General features: G+C 35.6%; 1 protein-coding gene across 3 annotated transcripts in view; it reads right to left on the bottom strand.

Annotated features, from left to right (window-relative positions):
- Positions 1-646: 646 nt before the first annotated feature.
- MIB1 (MIB E3 ubiquitin protein ligase 1) overlaps positions 647-15,166 on the bottom strand; it is a 77,570-nt gene continuing 63,050 nt past the window's right edge. For 2 of the 3 annotated variants that reach the window (XM_054631029.2, XM_054631037.2), the window contains exons 18-21: positions 14,600-14,678; positions 12,852-12,965; positions 11,641-11,741; positions 647-7,018 (exon numbers count right to left, since the gene is read on the bottom strand). In XM_054631029.2, the coding sequence (XP_054487004.1) occupies positions 6,878-7,018; positions 11,641-11,741; positions 12,852-12,965; positions 14,600-14,678 (435 nt within the window). In that variant the 3' untranslated portion in view covers positions 647-6,877. The remainder of the gene's footprint in view (positions 7,019-11,640; positions 11,742-12,851; positions 12,966-14,599; positions 14,679-15,166) is intronic. The other variant, XM_077184804.1, reaches the window with a different exon arrangement.

Below are 15,166 nucleotides of genomic sequence, written 5' to 3'. Positions count from 1 at the left end.
CCTTTCCTTATGGGGGAAAACTAAGTCTGAAAAGGAAGGCTAATGCTTTTTTATTCCAATACTACCACTAATCTTTACTCCCTAAATGAGAGTACACCCATGAAGAAATCTGCATTTGATTCATGTCAAATCCAAAGGAAATCTCCATGCACCTTCACCACTCCCATCAGAAACAGACAACTGTATATTGAATATAGCTGGAATGACTTAGAACAACCAAGTGCACTATACAGAAATTAACTGCATTACACAGTACTTATATTATAAAATTATTATAATTATTTATATTGTACAGTAGGAAACAGCCTTCTTAAAATCTAAACCCATCAATACCAAACACTATTAAAACCTGCAGCTTCCACTGCAATCAACAGCAGGGGCTGAAACCCTTGAGACCACAGAGATGAAGTCTTCAACCAATGCCAGCACTGCTCCCGTCATGTTCAATGAACACATAAGGAGAAATATGTGAACAGCTCATAAATCCCAAAACAAAGAACAAGAGGCTACTTCAAATGTATTTTAACAAATTGCATAAATTATTTTAAAATAAAGTTTTTCAAAAGTATTTGAAAACACTGTTTTTATACAGACCTGTCATATAAACCAAGGCTGAAGAAACTTGAAAAATGAAAAGAAACTGAGAAAGAGAGCAACAAACTTTTTATTCTGTCAGTTCCTTTTTTCACCTGTACACCAGGACAAATAAAAACACTAAGCCATATAAGTCTGGTTGGTTTTGTTGCCTTTGATTACATAGGCTTTTTTTTTTTTTACAAATGCATCCATTAAATTGAATCCTAAAAGTACAAACCATGATGCAGCATCTGTTGTCTCAGAATATGGAAGTTACTGTATCTGGCAGGAGATGTTTAAATGATCACATTCACATAGCCAGATCTGTAAAGGCCATTCAATTACAAGTAAACACAGAGTCTAACATACACTTAACAGCAACTCGGGTCAGTAGAACAGTACTATGAACTGCATATTTACAGAAAAATTTGCACATAATCCAGAAATAATTTTAAATCAACCTTTCTGTTGTTACAACATAATCCACCCTTTGAACTTCTACTGTGCTGCTTTAGCAATGTTTGAGTACCTTGGAGATTCAAAGGCACATAGCACTTCTGATGCTTCCACAAACTCATTCTTCAGGAACATATTACAAAAGAACCAGTTTTTTTAAGAACTTCAGACTGCAAAATTTCTCAATAAAGTCTGGTGCTCCTTTAAACATTGTATGCCAACAAGTAACCAAGTTTGCAAACACCTTTTCAGGTATCCAATTTTCAAATTCCATGGTGACATCTAACATCATTACAACTCAGAAGGAGGAAGACAAATGAGCCACCACCCTTTTTCCAATGTTGTGTGCAAAATATCAGTATTAATTCAGCCCAACTATACTTTTAAATCAAAGCTCTTCAAAAAGTCAGTATACATCTTATATGACAAGTTTTACTAACCATACAGTACATCAGCATTTCCTTTGAAAAGCTTAGACCTTGCTAAGCAGTTTTAAAGTAAGCAGTTATATAATGCTATCTGGATACAGAAATACACTACATTCACACAGGCAACCTTAAATTTCTCCAATAAACAGTCATGTCAAAATCTACAGTTTACAGAAAATACAAAGTTAGTTTTAACAAAAGCAAAAATGCTCGTTATGATTCAGTAAAAACTGTTTCCTAACATGAATAGTTTGCATTCATAAAGACACTAAGGCTGGGACAAATTAAGTATTTCTAGAAGCTCAAAATTACACAAAGTTTTCTAACTATGAAATGGCATGCAAACATACTGATTTTATTGTTGGTTATTTCTCTCTCGCTTACAGAAGATTTACCAGATCAGAGTAAAGCTGCTACTTTTACATGTTATTCAATGACCTCTTCCTCACACTAAAAATGTCACATACAGAAAATTTTCTCAGCTGTCTTTGACACAAAAGCTGCTTCTTTAAATTTGAATATTATGCCCTTCAGATCCTCATGACCAGTGCAACAATTAAATAGCTTTCAGAAAGCTTAACAATATCTAAAATTGCCAATTTTCCTTTACAGAAAATATATACAAGTTTATAAGTCCATGGCGAGGGCATTACAACTATATTAACATCAACTCACTAACTGGATTGAAAAGATACTTGCATTCTTGTGAAGACCCTATGGCTGCTGCCCATTTAGTAGTTCTATCAAGGCACTGTACAGTCATTAAATCTCTAGTATTCTCCAAGATGTGCTGAAGAATATTGTGAATGTGTTTAAGTTGTTAAAAAGCCCTGAGTCAGAACTTGCGTATTTACCACAGGCTGAGCTATAAAAATGGCACATACTAAAGCTTCTGCAGACAACAGTTTAGCTTTGTCAACACAAACAAAGTATGAAATGCACAGAAAGACAACAGTATGAATTCCAGGAACTTATGCACAGGTATACAATGTACTTTGTGGCAAATCACACACTGCTATCGTACGCAACTTTTACACAGTAATTTTCTAAAGTAAAAAAACCTCTGCAATGTATTCAGACATCAAAACTGATGAAGCAAAAGAAAACTGATGTGTTCCCCACCCCTTCCCAAAGACTACGAACAGCTAGAGAAGAATTCAGCACTTTGACAGAAAGGAGGTAGCACTGCTAAAGGTTAGACTGTAGTGTTGTTGGGGTTTGGTTTTTTTAAGTGAAAACTTGACCCATGCAGCACAAAGAACAGGATAGGCTCTTCGGTTCACCAGCTGCTACTGGAAGAGTAAAATCAAATTTCTCAGAGGAAGCTCAGATCACTAGCTGAAAGCAGCTTCTTCAAACAATTTAGTGTTTACACTAACTGCAATTAATACTGCTAAAGATAATTACACATACATAAACCTTCATCTCTAGAAAATATCTACACAATAAGTACTTAATTATTTTTAAAAGACCATTTCAGGTCTTTAAAAGAAGCTAAAATACCAATTATAAGATTATGCTAAAAAGGCACAAGTACTTGTGCAAATCTGCTATATTCTCACCCAGTCCAAGTTAAGAATACCACCTTCTAATCAAACTTCCACATTTAGAAAGGAACTTGTTTGCTATCTCACCAGTCTAGTTTTTATTATCCACTTCAGGAAAAAGGGATTTCTCTAAACCCCAATGTACAAATACACAGTAATCCAACAAATGGAAAGTAGGCAATAGCAGCCCAGATTTTGAGAAGTGCCATATAAGCTTGGGCCACAATAAGTGATGATACAAGTTTTGAGGGGAAAAAAAGTCAAAAGTAGTTATACAAAAGTGAACAATCTACAACTATTTAGTTTATTCTGTTAACCTCCTAGGTTGTCTTTACACTTTAAATCACTACATAGTGATATGACTGTTTATGTCCCTTAATGAATGGAAAAGAAAGTATTTTACTTAAACATCTGAGCATACCTCACACTGAACAATACATATTTTTAGGTGTCTTGTTACTTGTTGCAAGAAACAAATGGAGATATTTCATTCCATTTAATTTCAAAATTGTTATTAAATGCTGGGGAATGGACATAACAAACCTTACAACCCTTACATTCTACGACTTTACAATAAATTAAGAGATAAATGCCTAACTGATTTTTCTAATTTTCACTTTGCTCAGGTGAAATTTAGACTTTAATCTTTTGTTGAGGACAGATGCACAGTGATATTTGCTTAACTCTACTACTTGTTATGATCCCCTTTGGCCTTCAAGTGAACTTCTCATCCTTCAAATATGTGCTATCCAATTAAACATTCACACTCTGTGCACAGATAACCACAAAATAAAGTGAATGAGCTTACTGGGATCCTCAACAACACTGGCTCACCTTCTACACCTGAATTAAAAGAGAGAGTCTAATATAAATATTTATTTCCATAAATGATACTGGATTTGCAAGCATTTTTCCTCTTTAAGTTTTTTGAAAGGCAAACTGTATCGCCATCTCCAGACATGATACAGCTCTTCCTCCTGTCAATAAAAGACCTATATAAATAATTCAAGCATCTTGGTTAGCTTTCCTAGTTTTTAGAATTCAGTTGTTTTCCTTGGCACTAAAATAGTTGTTTTTCTGTGTCACCATCAAGCTGACACAGTTCAGTCTCAACTGGCACACAACATTGCTGAATGAGTCCAATCACAAACTCCCATGCAGTCACATCCATCTGCTGTGAGTGCAGTATAGGATACTAAAGCTGCTCCTACAGCAATACCTTCAGTCATTGTCTCCATTTCCATAGGACTGTGATGGTATTCAAGCACTGAGGGTATTAAACAGTAACTTACATCCAGTTTCCTACCCAGGATGCTTCAGATCTGTTCTAACTCAGCTGAATTATTCAGCTGATGCTAAGCTGGAATACTTTCAAGTAACTCTGGCTTGTTCCAGCAACAAAGAGTCAGGAAAATGTGAACTGCTATACTGAGGTTTCAGTTTTGAGCTGTGTTATCAAGAAGAGATCCACCCTGCATCTGCACAGCCAAGTTTGCAGAGGTTCCCTTAAAGAATTAAGAGGACAAAATATGTCTGCCAGAGACAGAGGAAATCAAGGTACAAACCTGATGGATGACAGGCTAAAACTCAGAATGGATCATCAAATGGCACATCCTATTATAGAAGTATTTCCAGGGGAAGCCTGACAAGAAACTGAAGCCTACTACAGAAAGTTCAGCTGTAAAACATGCTACCAAAAAAAAAAAACCCCATCAAAAAACCCAAACCAAAAACATTAGTAACATACATACTGTGCAAATGAAAATTGCAATGAACACTCAGATGCACGCAGAGTTCAAGTGGAGATACCCAAAATGATGAACTGAAAAAAGGCCTTACATCAAAAACTTTCCAAAACTCCTTGAAATTATGGTACTTTTGAATAGGAATCAAGAAGCTAAAAAAGGGAAGCCTGCTTCATTTGGTCAAGAATACAATTATGTGAGAACAGATGACTACTACTATACAAAATAAACCAGACTACTACAGTGACTCCAGATTGTGATTGTGTCCAATGAAAGAACACTGAAAATAATGAGGAACATTTGGAATGCTGGATGAGGATTAAAGATGGCTATTGTAAGGCTGTGTATTACACCACTTCATGGTGTTAAAAGCCCCTCTACATATACTTTTCCAATATATCACTGTATTTGTTTCCTGGAAAACTTTATTCAGTGTTTAAATCTTATTGCTTAAAGGTTTGTCTATCTTTACAGTTTATTACTAACAGTCTTCTGAGACATTTGCCAACATTTGCACAGTTCAGGCATATCAAGATCAGTTTCAGAAGACAGATTGATTTATCTGCGAAGACCACAATTACAACATTATCCTTACTTGGATCCTTCCCTGAACTATCATTTTATCCACATTTTAGACATATGCAATGAGAATTCAATGATAAATTCATCTTAGCTGCAAGTAAGGCACCTAAGTGACTCCAGCACGGATTTCTTTTATGTTCTGCAAGAGCACATCCAAATGAAGTCTGCATAATGGCAATGGGCTACGTGAACTGTGCACTCAGAAAACAGTCAAATCACTTAGGAGCAAGCACAGATTCCTTTTAGCTACAAGAGATCCTTAAATCAGTGTATTTTCTACCACTAAAAAGGGTGAAAGGATACATTTGTTTTCAAAATATTAATAGTTTGCAGTCCCTAACAGTAGCATTTTGGAGGTCAGGAGGAACAGCTTTTTATCATATCAGGGACAAGAAACTCCTTCAGCAAAATTCAGCTCAACTAGGCACAGCTCACAAAATTCACTGTTCTGTCAGCAATATCTTCATTTGCAGTATTATTAGGTAATGCTCACAGATAAGTTCTGGTGTTAACACCCCACTTAGATGAATAATCAATATTAAATATTCTCTTTTGCTGTTGACACTGTTTGCCTGGAGACAATAAAACTCACTTAAAAAGAAAGGAAATTTTGCAAAATCTCTTTTTTCCGAATTCACAGACCCACAATTTCTAAATGGCTCTGCATGTATGTGTTTCTACACAATGGATCAAATTCATTCATCTAAAAGGGATAACTGACCCACAGCTCAAATGTTCTCCTTTCCACTCAAGCTAAAAGCAATTCCATACAATTCAAGTAATTAGCAGAATTATGAAGCTCGCTATTTAAGTTACTTAGCTTGAACCTGTTAGCTCAAAGTGCAGTTTTGGAAACATAATGCTTCTAAAACAGATTTTTCTTTTTATTGTTTTCTACACAACCCAACCTCAGGAACAAAGGACATGATGAAGTCAGAATTACCCTACCATTGCATTCTGAGGCATGACCTTATGGGAATAGTGTTTCTATTATTACTGTGCATATATTTTGTATTGTTTTTTCATGACTGTGTATTTCAAGACAGAAATTAATTGTGAATCAGAACTGTCACAGGAAATGTCAACACTCTCCAGAAAAGCACAAAGCCAAAAAAAAAAAAAAATCCTAAATATTTATGTTTGGTAGTAACTGAGTAACTGACAATATAAAAAAAAAAATTCCCTTACATCACTTGACATCTGATACATACATGATACACATGAACAAAACCAAAATATGATTGTTTCTTTAAACTTTAAGGGGAAGAAGAAGACAGAAACAAAATGGAAAAAAGACTGCTTTAAATTAGCATTAGGCTTAGAAGTTTTTTAAGAGTAAAGCTACAAGCTGACTGTTCAAATACTGTTTCTTTTATTTGGTGTGTTCACAGTCTTTAAACAATTACTATGTAACAAACCTGTGCTACAGTATTAGAAATGTTTTCATCAGAACCCTTTACTACCTTTCAAACTAACAGAGGTTTAAAAGCATCAACATGTCCTTACTCTTTCACAACCTAGTAAAAAAGACCCTGGCCCCTGCTCAGTACAAAAGGATCCTCCGTTCGATGGCCTTGCGGCAAATGGGGCACTCGCTCATGCGGTCTCCGCAAAGCTGGCACGTCCCGTGGCCACACAGGAAGATCATGTTCTTCAGGCGGTCCAGACACACAGGACACATCGTCTGCAAAAGATTTGGACAGGTTACCTACTCAGTGGTAGTAGTCATACAGTACTGAGTGTGCAACATCTCAACTGCTGAAATTCAACAACAAATATGTCATCCTAAGCATAGCAGATAATTACCATAGCCACTAAGCTAAATTGTGGGGGTTTTTTTAAATTCCATTTTTATTCCACATGGACTTAAAATATATGGGCTTTTCCTACTCCATCATGACATAACCACATAGATTTTTTCAAAATATTATTTCTTTAATTAAGGCAATCCAGTAGTAGGTTGACATCATATTTTCAACACAATTATGCAGATTTGCAACATTAAAACACTCTTCAGAAACATTCTACTTTATATCATATAATCTTCCAGGGAATAAAACATCAATAATTTGATGTATGCAATGCTTGGGTAATGATTTACAAATTTCTTCTCAGGCTAGCTAGCCATTCATAAACTTACCTGTAAACACCAAGCACTCAACACCCACAGAAGGAATAAAAATGTTGCATAATTGATATGTAAAATTTAGTACTTTGTGGAAGTTATCTAGATTTTCAACAAAAGAACACCTCAAGTTTCAAATTAAGAACAGTTTAATAAATCTGTAACCTTTACTCATAACAGCAGCACAGCAAACTTTTAAAATCAGTTTTAATTGCTGAACGTGAAGTGATGGTCAATGCCCAAAGTTCTTCAACAGCAAAATTCATTTTGCACCAAGTCACTAAGGAACAATGTCCTTCACCTTTTGTCATGTGCAGAAATTGAAGTTTTCATAAGGCATGTTCCTTCACCATAAATATATTGCAGCCATATTAGGATTTCATTTATAACAGTTTATCAAATGTTAGTAAATGAACAGATGTTACAACAGATGAAAATTGTTAAGACCATTCTATAGAACAAATCAAATCTAAGATGTCCTCTTATCTGAGACATACTACAAATATCTAACAATTACAAATATTGATCTCATACATAAAATGAAATACTGACAATGCTTGTATTTCAAATACAAATTCATTTTATCACCACCTTGCACCTGTGATTTACTTCTGTACTCATCATTGGGGCTTCACTTCAATTTGTTCATTGCATGAGAGAAAATCCATACCAAGGTACCCTGTTCAGAAAAATCCTAAAGCACATTTTCTATGAAATCAAGAGGTATTACTTCCTAGGGTAGATAGCGTAACTCAAGACCAAAAGAATTCACCAAAATTCTGTTTAAGAGTTTAAATTGGCATGGAATCTGGCCAAATCACTATTTTTATCTTCAGGGTACTAGTATAATGGACTAGCAGGAAAATAAAACTTCCAGGTAAAACCTTAAGCCATTTTATACTGTAAAAAAGCCCTGAAGGGGAATGTGCTCCAGCTTTGCCAGAATTTCCACAATACTGTAACAAAACATTCTCAAACTAAGAATTTAAAGAAGACTGTCTGTCTGTCAATCAGTCCTGCTCATTTTTCCATTCACATCAAGTCATCACTTTCACATCCTACACATCAATGGGACCTTTAGAGTATTCCTCCTCCAGTAACCCACAGACTTGAGGTATCAGTGAAACAGCTATTTCCAATGCAATGAATACACAGCTGTGTGACACGTGTCTATAACTTGGCAGCGCTGGCGTGATGATCTTTCACAAAGGACTGACAAAGCAAACACTCATCTTATCTTTGGGAAAATCCCCAATGTGTAGCATTTACTGTATGTTTTGGCTAATTATTTGCTTTTGTGTCTAAATATAATATCAGAATTACTGAAGTTACAAGGGTCTGTTTCTCTCCAAATGCTACACCATCATTTAAAAATTAAAACATCCATTAAGGAACACAGAAATAATAAAAAAATCAAATCTGTTGAAACACCATTACTTTGAACTGTTTCATTCAGTCAAGGACAGAAATCCCAACATTTTCATTTTATAGATATGCAGTATGAGAAGATTGCCCTATTTCTCCTGCTTAGTACAGAAGCACAGTATATAAAATATGTTAGCTGTTTAATTTCTTAACATGATACTATCTTAACACTTAAGTTACTTCACACAGTAGGAGGACTCAGCTGGCAGAATAACAAGCTTCCTGTTTGCTACACAATTCTCTTCTGACAGGCTTTTCTCAATTAGTTCAGCAGTTTCCCAGTGGGGTATAAGCCCAGATAACGGAGTTTTATCCAACTCTGAAGGAGAATTCCTTATTTAACCACTTTGCAGAAAGTTCACTGCAAGCCTTATGCCCCTTTTGGGCAGCAGAAAATAAGTGAAAAATAAGTACCTGTAACTATTATATTATTTGTTAGACCATCCTCTGCATGAAATCCCATTTTTATCTGCTTGCAACATTTGACTCCCATCTTTTAAAGGAAAACAAATAGTATAAAAAGGCACTATGCCTGTTCTATATGAGAATTACCTCTTCAGGTAAGTACTCTGGGAAAGTGCCCATTGCACCTTAAGTATAACTGGGTTTGCAACTCAAATTATTTTTCTTTCACTAACAAGGTGTTTTAAACTGCTTGAAGTATGAATTCCTCACTACTAAAAACAGTTTTTACAACAATATACAGGTGCACAGTGACAAAATAAATTTATTTTTTAAGGAAGAAGAAAGTGATGTAAGTATGGTGAAGGAACATACGTAAGATATTAGATGGATGATGATGATTATGTATGAAATGGAATGAAGGTATTGCAATTACAGTCAAAAGGGTTCACATTCAGGGAATCCCTGACGAATGGTGTGGTCATCAGATGTGGGAGATTCTGTTGACATCAGCATCACTTCTGCTTGGCACCAGAAATAGTTTTAAAAGCTTGCTGCACTAACATATTAGATTATCATTGAAGGTATGAGTTGAAACAAAGGCTTATACCTGCTGAAAGAGAACAAATTAATTTTAAGTAGAAAAATATCAATTGAACATGAAGACTGAACTATTACAGCACAAATCAAAAGAATACACAATTATTCTGGAATGCTGTGCACAGCTTCAAGCACAAAATTTAAAAGATGAGATGATCAATTTTAATCAAATCTGACTTGCTGCTCACAAGTATGATACAATTTGCCCTGTCACAAGACTAAGCACAAAAGACACTGAAAACACAAGAGTCTCAAGCCAAGAGGCGCACAAGGAATAGCCAGAACCATCTCCTTCTAGTCAGAGGCACTGAACAATTCTGCCTGTTGGCTAGCAAAATCCCAAAGGTTAGATAAAATCAGAGAGAATAAAATAGCACCTAAGGAAAACTGACAAAAAACCCCTGAGATCACATCTAATCAAGAAGAAAAACTGTAACAAAGTAGTTTTCTTTTCACGTGCCTATACATAAGAATATCAGCATAGGCAAACAGAACTCTGATCTTCTATAACTCCTAAAGTACCCTGAAAAAATGTATCTGAAGAAAACAGATTACTTGCATTTAAGCATGCATCTGGCATCTTGTGCATGAACCATTTCAAATGCCTTATTCTTTCCATTCAATGCTAAAAAGTAAAGCAGAAGCTATATAGTGGATGCAAGCCATCAGATGACAGTAATGTCTGGAGTTTCCAGGTAAGACAGAAACGCATTTTCAAATTACAATTTTCAATCTTGCATGTTCTTTACAGATAAAAACTACACAGGAAAGAGTTTTGAATTTCTGTGACTGGGGTGCTGGCCCAGTCACCATATGACAGGAAAAGCTCCTCACAGACACTCAGTTGAGCATATCAGCTCTCAAATTTAAGGCATTTTGAAACACAGGTCCTAAAGCTGGCAATCTAAATGTTCTAGCCCAAGCTTTCATGCACATGAACAGCTGAATCCAACAACTACCAGGACTAGATGTGATACTGCTGTCACTGAAGTATTATGGACTGCTGTAAGCCTACTACAGGAAAAGGCAAGCTAGAACACCTCAGTTTCCTGTAGCCATGAAAAGTTTCTTCCAATTGTGTTATACACAGGGAAACAAAAAGTCACATTATCAGGGTTCTAAGAGAGTAACCTCATTCAGTAGTCAAATGCTCCAGATCCCTTACTGCTGAAAGGTCTGCAAACACTACACCGAATTACAAAGATAAACCTTAACATTTAAATTCCAAATATTTGAATTACATGTATAATATTTTCAAAGTTTTAACCTTGCAGCCACACAGTTCTTTGAAGAGTGTGTTCGCTATACCTTTCATAAGACAGATAACTGTCAGCTATTGTTCCAAGGCAGTTAATGAACAGACAAGTCAAGATTAAGGTAGATACAGAATGATGAAGATGATCTATTTTTATCTCTGTTCTGTGAAAACAGTTTTTTCTGTACCAACACATTCAGGTCAGCTTAACAGTCAGAGAATGTACTGGCTGGGAAGAGCATCCTTTTTCAGTCACATCAACACACATGCTCTAATAGATGGATTATCAAACATAGCCAATTGATTTTTTCTTTTAATCCCATACATAGAGGACATACAAGTCACATCCCACAAAAAATACTGGTCTTCCAACTACAGTTTAAGACTTGATGCACTTCAACATGTCATTTTGCTTTAAATAATAAAGGATGCATTGCCATTTTCAATCAAGTGGTTCTTGCACTTAATGGGTCTTACAACTTTTATCCAGCACTTTTACCTGTTCCTTGATGTCTTGCAACTGTTGCTGCAGCTTCTGTACATCTGCATTGACATTAGTGTTGTCTTTGTCCTTCTGCAAAACTGGAATGTTTCCACTTGCTGTAACATTAAAAGAAAATAAAGATATGTGATTACGCAGCAATCTAATGAACTGGGAATAATTATTTCCAGTGTCACAGCTACAATTTTCAATTATCTGAAAAAAATGTTAGTCAACCATCTTTGATAATCTAATTAAATTCACTACACCCTCACTGCAGCTCAACAAAGAATTTGAGTTTAGCAGCAACACTTCTTTGACAAGTATTTCCATAATAATGATGCTTGTAGTCCCTTAATGTTCTCAGAATTCCTATTTGTCAGCGAAGTTCCTGACATGAATATTTTTTGCATATGTTTAAGGAAAAAAAAGCCAAATTCCTTCACACTGAAATTACTTTTTTATCTACAGAGATGATTCTATTTGGTGTTCAAAATTGCCCAAGTGTCTTAGAAGCAGTTCATTCAAAATTTGAACAAGCTCAGATTAATAGTCCTCTATTTGACTGATCTGGGAAGCAATGGAAGAAAGAATTGTCAAGTCTTGAATTTCCAGTGAGTACTGAAAATCTGATTTTAATGAGTATTCTTATATTTATCTATATCAGAACATTATGACAAGAATGAACTGACATCCCATTCTCATAAACTCAACTGAAATACAGTGTAACACATATACACACACAGAGCCAATACAAATAATTCACAGAAATTACTCAAGTAAGTCACAAGAAGTTTAAAAACTAGTGAAAGGAGGAGTTGTAAAACTAGACATTCTCTCAGGAAAGTTGCTTGTACCTAGATACAAAATACTTACCATTACTTCAGAGTACCAGAGGTAAAAAAAAAATAATAAATATTTGCTCATTTGCACAATCACAGAAAATCTTCAGCTTTTACTTCTTAGGGCATTAGTAAGTGGCCAAGTCATCACACGTTTTGGATTCTACTCCGAATGCCAGAAGCAACTCTCCAGTGTAATGACTGGTGGTGTTACCACAATTGCTGCTACTAATGCAGAAAGTAGTGCAAACAGTAAAGGGACACCTGGGTTAGCATTGTTTTCATTAAACTTTTCTTCAGAAAGGAGAGAAATATTTAGATAATTTGAGAGAATGAGAATAGGTTGGTGGAGGAACAGGAAGGAGTATGGGCTCTGGAATCACTCACAAATATCATCACTGGTATCTTCTGTACCTTTCCCTCCGCAGCACATTATGAAAGGCACTCTTCGCTCAACCACTGCCCGACACTGTACACATTTCTTCATCAAGCTTGCACAATCTGAGGGAACAGAAAAATAAATCAACTCTGAATCTTCCCACTTTGTTTTTCTTTTTTCCTATACATGAGTTTGTTTATTCAGAGTAACTATACAGCAATGACTTAACAGATGCTTATAATACGAAGAACTACTTGAGTTTATCTCCACAAATTTTCTGCAAATCACACCTAAACAATGTCCTTTTTGGTGCTGAAAGTAAATCTATTCTCTATCTCCTTTTAAGGTATTTCAAGTGAACACGTTCCTCTTTCTCCAGATGGATGTCTAGTCCACAAGAATTTCAGATGTTAAAAGGTAATCACACATTTGAGACCAGAACTTCCAAGAATGCAATGACTATCTGGCTATCTTTTTCTTTAGAACAAAGGATCTCACTAACTGTCCTAATGCTCCAGGGGGAAAGAGATGCAGCTCTTTACCCTTAAGAGTAAACCTACATATTTTGATATAATCCTAGAAAAGGGGCTGTAATTTTTCTATTTAAGGCAAGTTATTGTCTCATAAATGCTAAAATGTTACTGTGAATCAAGACAGTGAGTCCTACAAAATACACAAACTTGAAGACTCTCTCATCCTGCTTGAACAAGATGGCCAGAAAAAAAATCTGGAAAGAAATAATCTACAACTGTTAAACCTTCTGCTGTCCTTGTTACAGCTTAGACTTGGTGACATGTACTGCGCTGCTGAAATCCTTCACCACAGTCATCAATCATTTTGTTGTCTTCTTTCCTGGGATTCAAAAAAATTTCTCTCATCATCTTTCAACTGCAGACAGTGAAAGAGGCCAGATCAGGCTAACTATAGTCAGTGGTTTGATGTCAGCTGCCTCAGCCAGAACAGAGGAAGAAACCAGACTTCTTTAGCAAGTCCAAGTAAGCAGTTACTCATGGGGATGATTACCTTCCCTCTTGTGTAGATCCTCATCAATAAGGACTGCTATTCTCTAGGGAAATGACCCTTCAACAAAACCCTGAAATGTCTGGAGACAAGGTGATAGCTGCATTCTCATCCACTTGTATTCAAAACCAAAAAATTTCTAGAGCTCGCCTACCTATTTTACCATTACACAAGATAAATCAAAATGAACCATAACTAGTGCTCTTTGCAAAGATACATGATGTGACTTTTGGGGCAAAATACAGCCCTTGTGCAAATCTGTAGATTAATAATGAAGCATACTAAGTATTTATTGACAATATTTTTTAAAACACCATTTGCAGATCTGAATGCCTTCAAAAAGCTGCAACAAAACAACAAAATTAATTCTAATTACTACCAAAGTGTTAATGATATACAGTAGGCTTCTATTATGTGAGAAAGCCTACTCACAGTTAAATTATTCAGATGAGCACACACTTTCTAAATATTTGAAAATATTCTAAAATATTCTAAATATTCTAAATATTTGAAAATCTCCACTTTGTCCTCCAATTAATACCAGCATGACAAATAATGTCAAAATTCTGATGATCACACCAGACTACCAAGTAAATTGAACCTGAAATCAGATTACTAATTGTCACTGTTGCGATGGACACACGACATACACACACTTGTTAATGGTTTTAGCAATCTGATAAAAAACATTCTGTCCTACAATTACTTCCAAAAGAGGTTTTCTAAAGTTACTTACTCTCACAGGCACACATATGACCACAAGGCTGGAAGAGCACTGCTGCCTTTTTGTCTGAACATACTACGCATTCTTCAATCTGTAAAGAACAACATACACACGTGAGCAAAGTGCATCTCCTGCTCTCTACATTAATTTGCAAGGCACATGGGCCTAAGAATCTCCATCTAGTGGGGTTTTTAACACATTCAGCATCTCAAAATGCAACTTAAATAAGTTATCACACTAACTTCTAAGAACAGGTATTTGCTGGCAATTTTTACACATTCAGTACAATGACAGGCACAGAGAAGCATTTAGAATACCATATATTTATTTTTCTTTTTTTCTTTTCTCCTTCTTTATTCCATCAAGGATACTTAAATCAGGGTTGATCAGACTGGAGAAGAGAGTCTCCAGGAAGATGTTATTACAGCATTTCTGTACTCAAAGGGGGCTTATAAGAAAGATGGGAACAAACTTTTTTGCTCGGCCTGTTGCAGTAGTACAGGAGGTAATAGTTTTAGACTAAAAGAAAGCCAATTTGGTATAAGAAAGAAATTTTTTATGATGAGGGTCATGAAACAC

This window comes from Agelaius phoeniceus, chromosome 1 (genome assembly GCF_051311805.1).
Source record: "Agelaius phoeniceus isolate bAgePho1 chromosome 1, bAgePho1.hap1, whole genome shotgun sequence".
Taxonomy (NCBI): domain Eukaryota; kingdom Metazoa; phylum Chordata; class Aves; order Passeriformes; family Icteridae; genus Agelaius; species Agelaius phoeniceus.
This window is presented reverse-complemented; position numbering and strand designations above follow the sequence as displayed.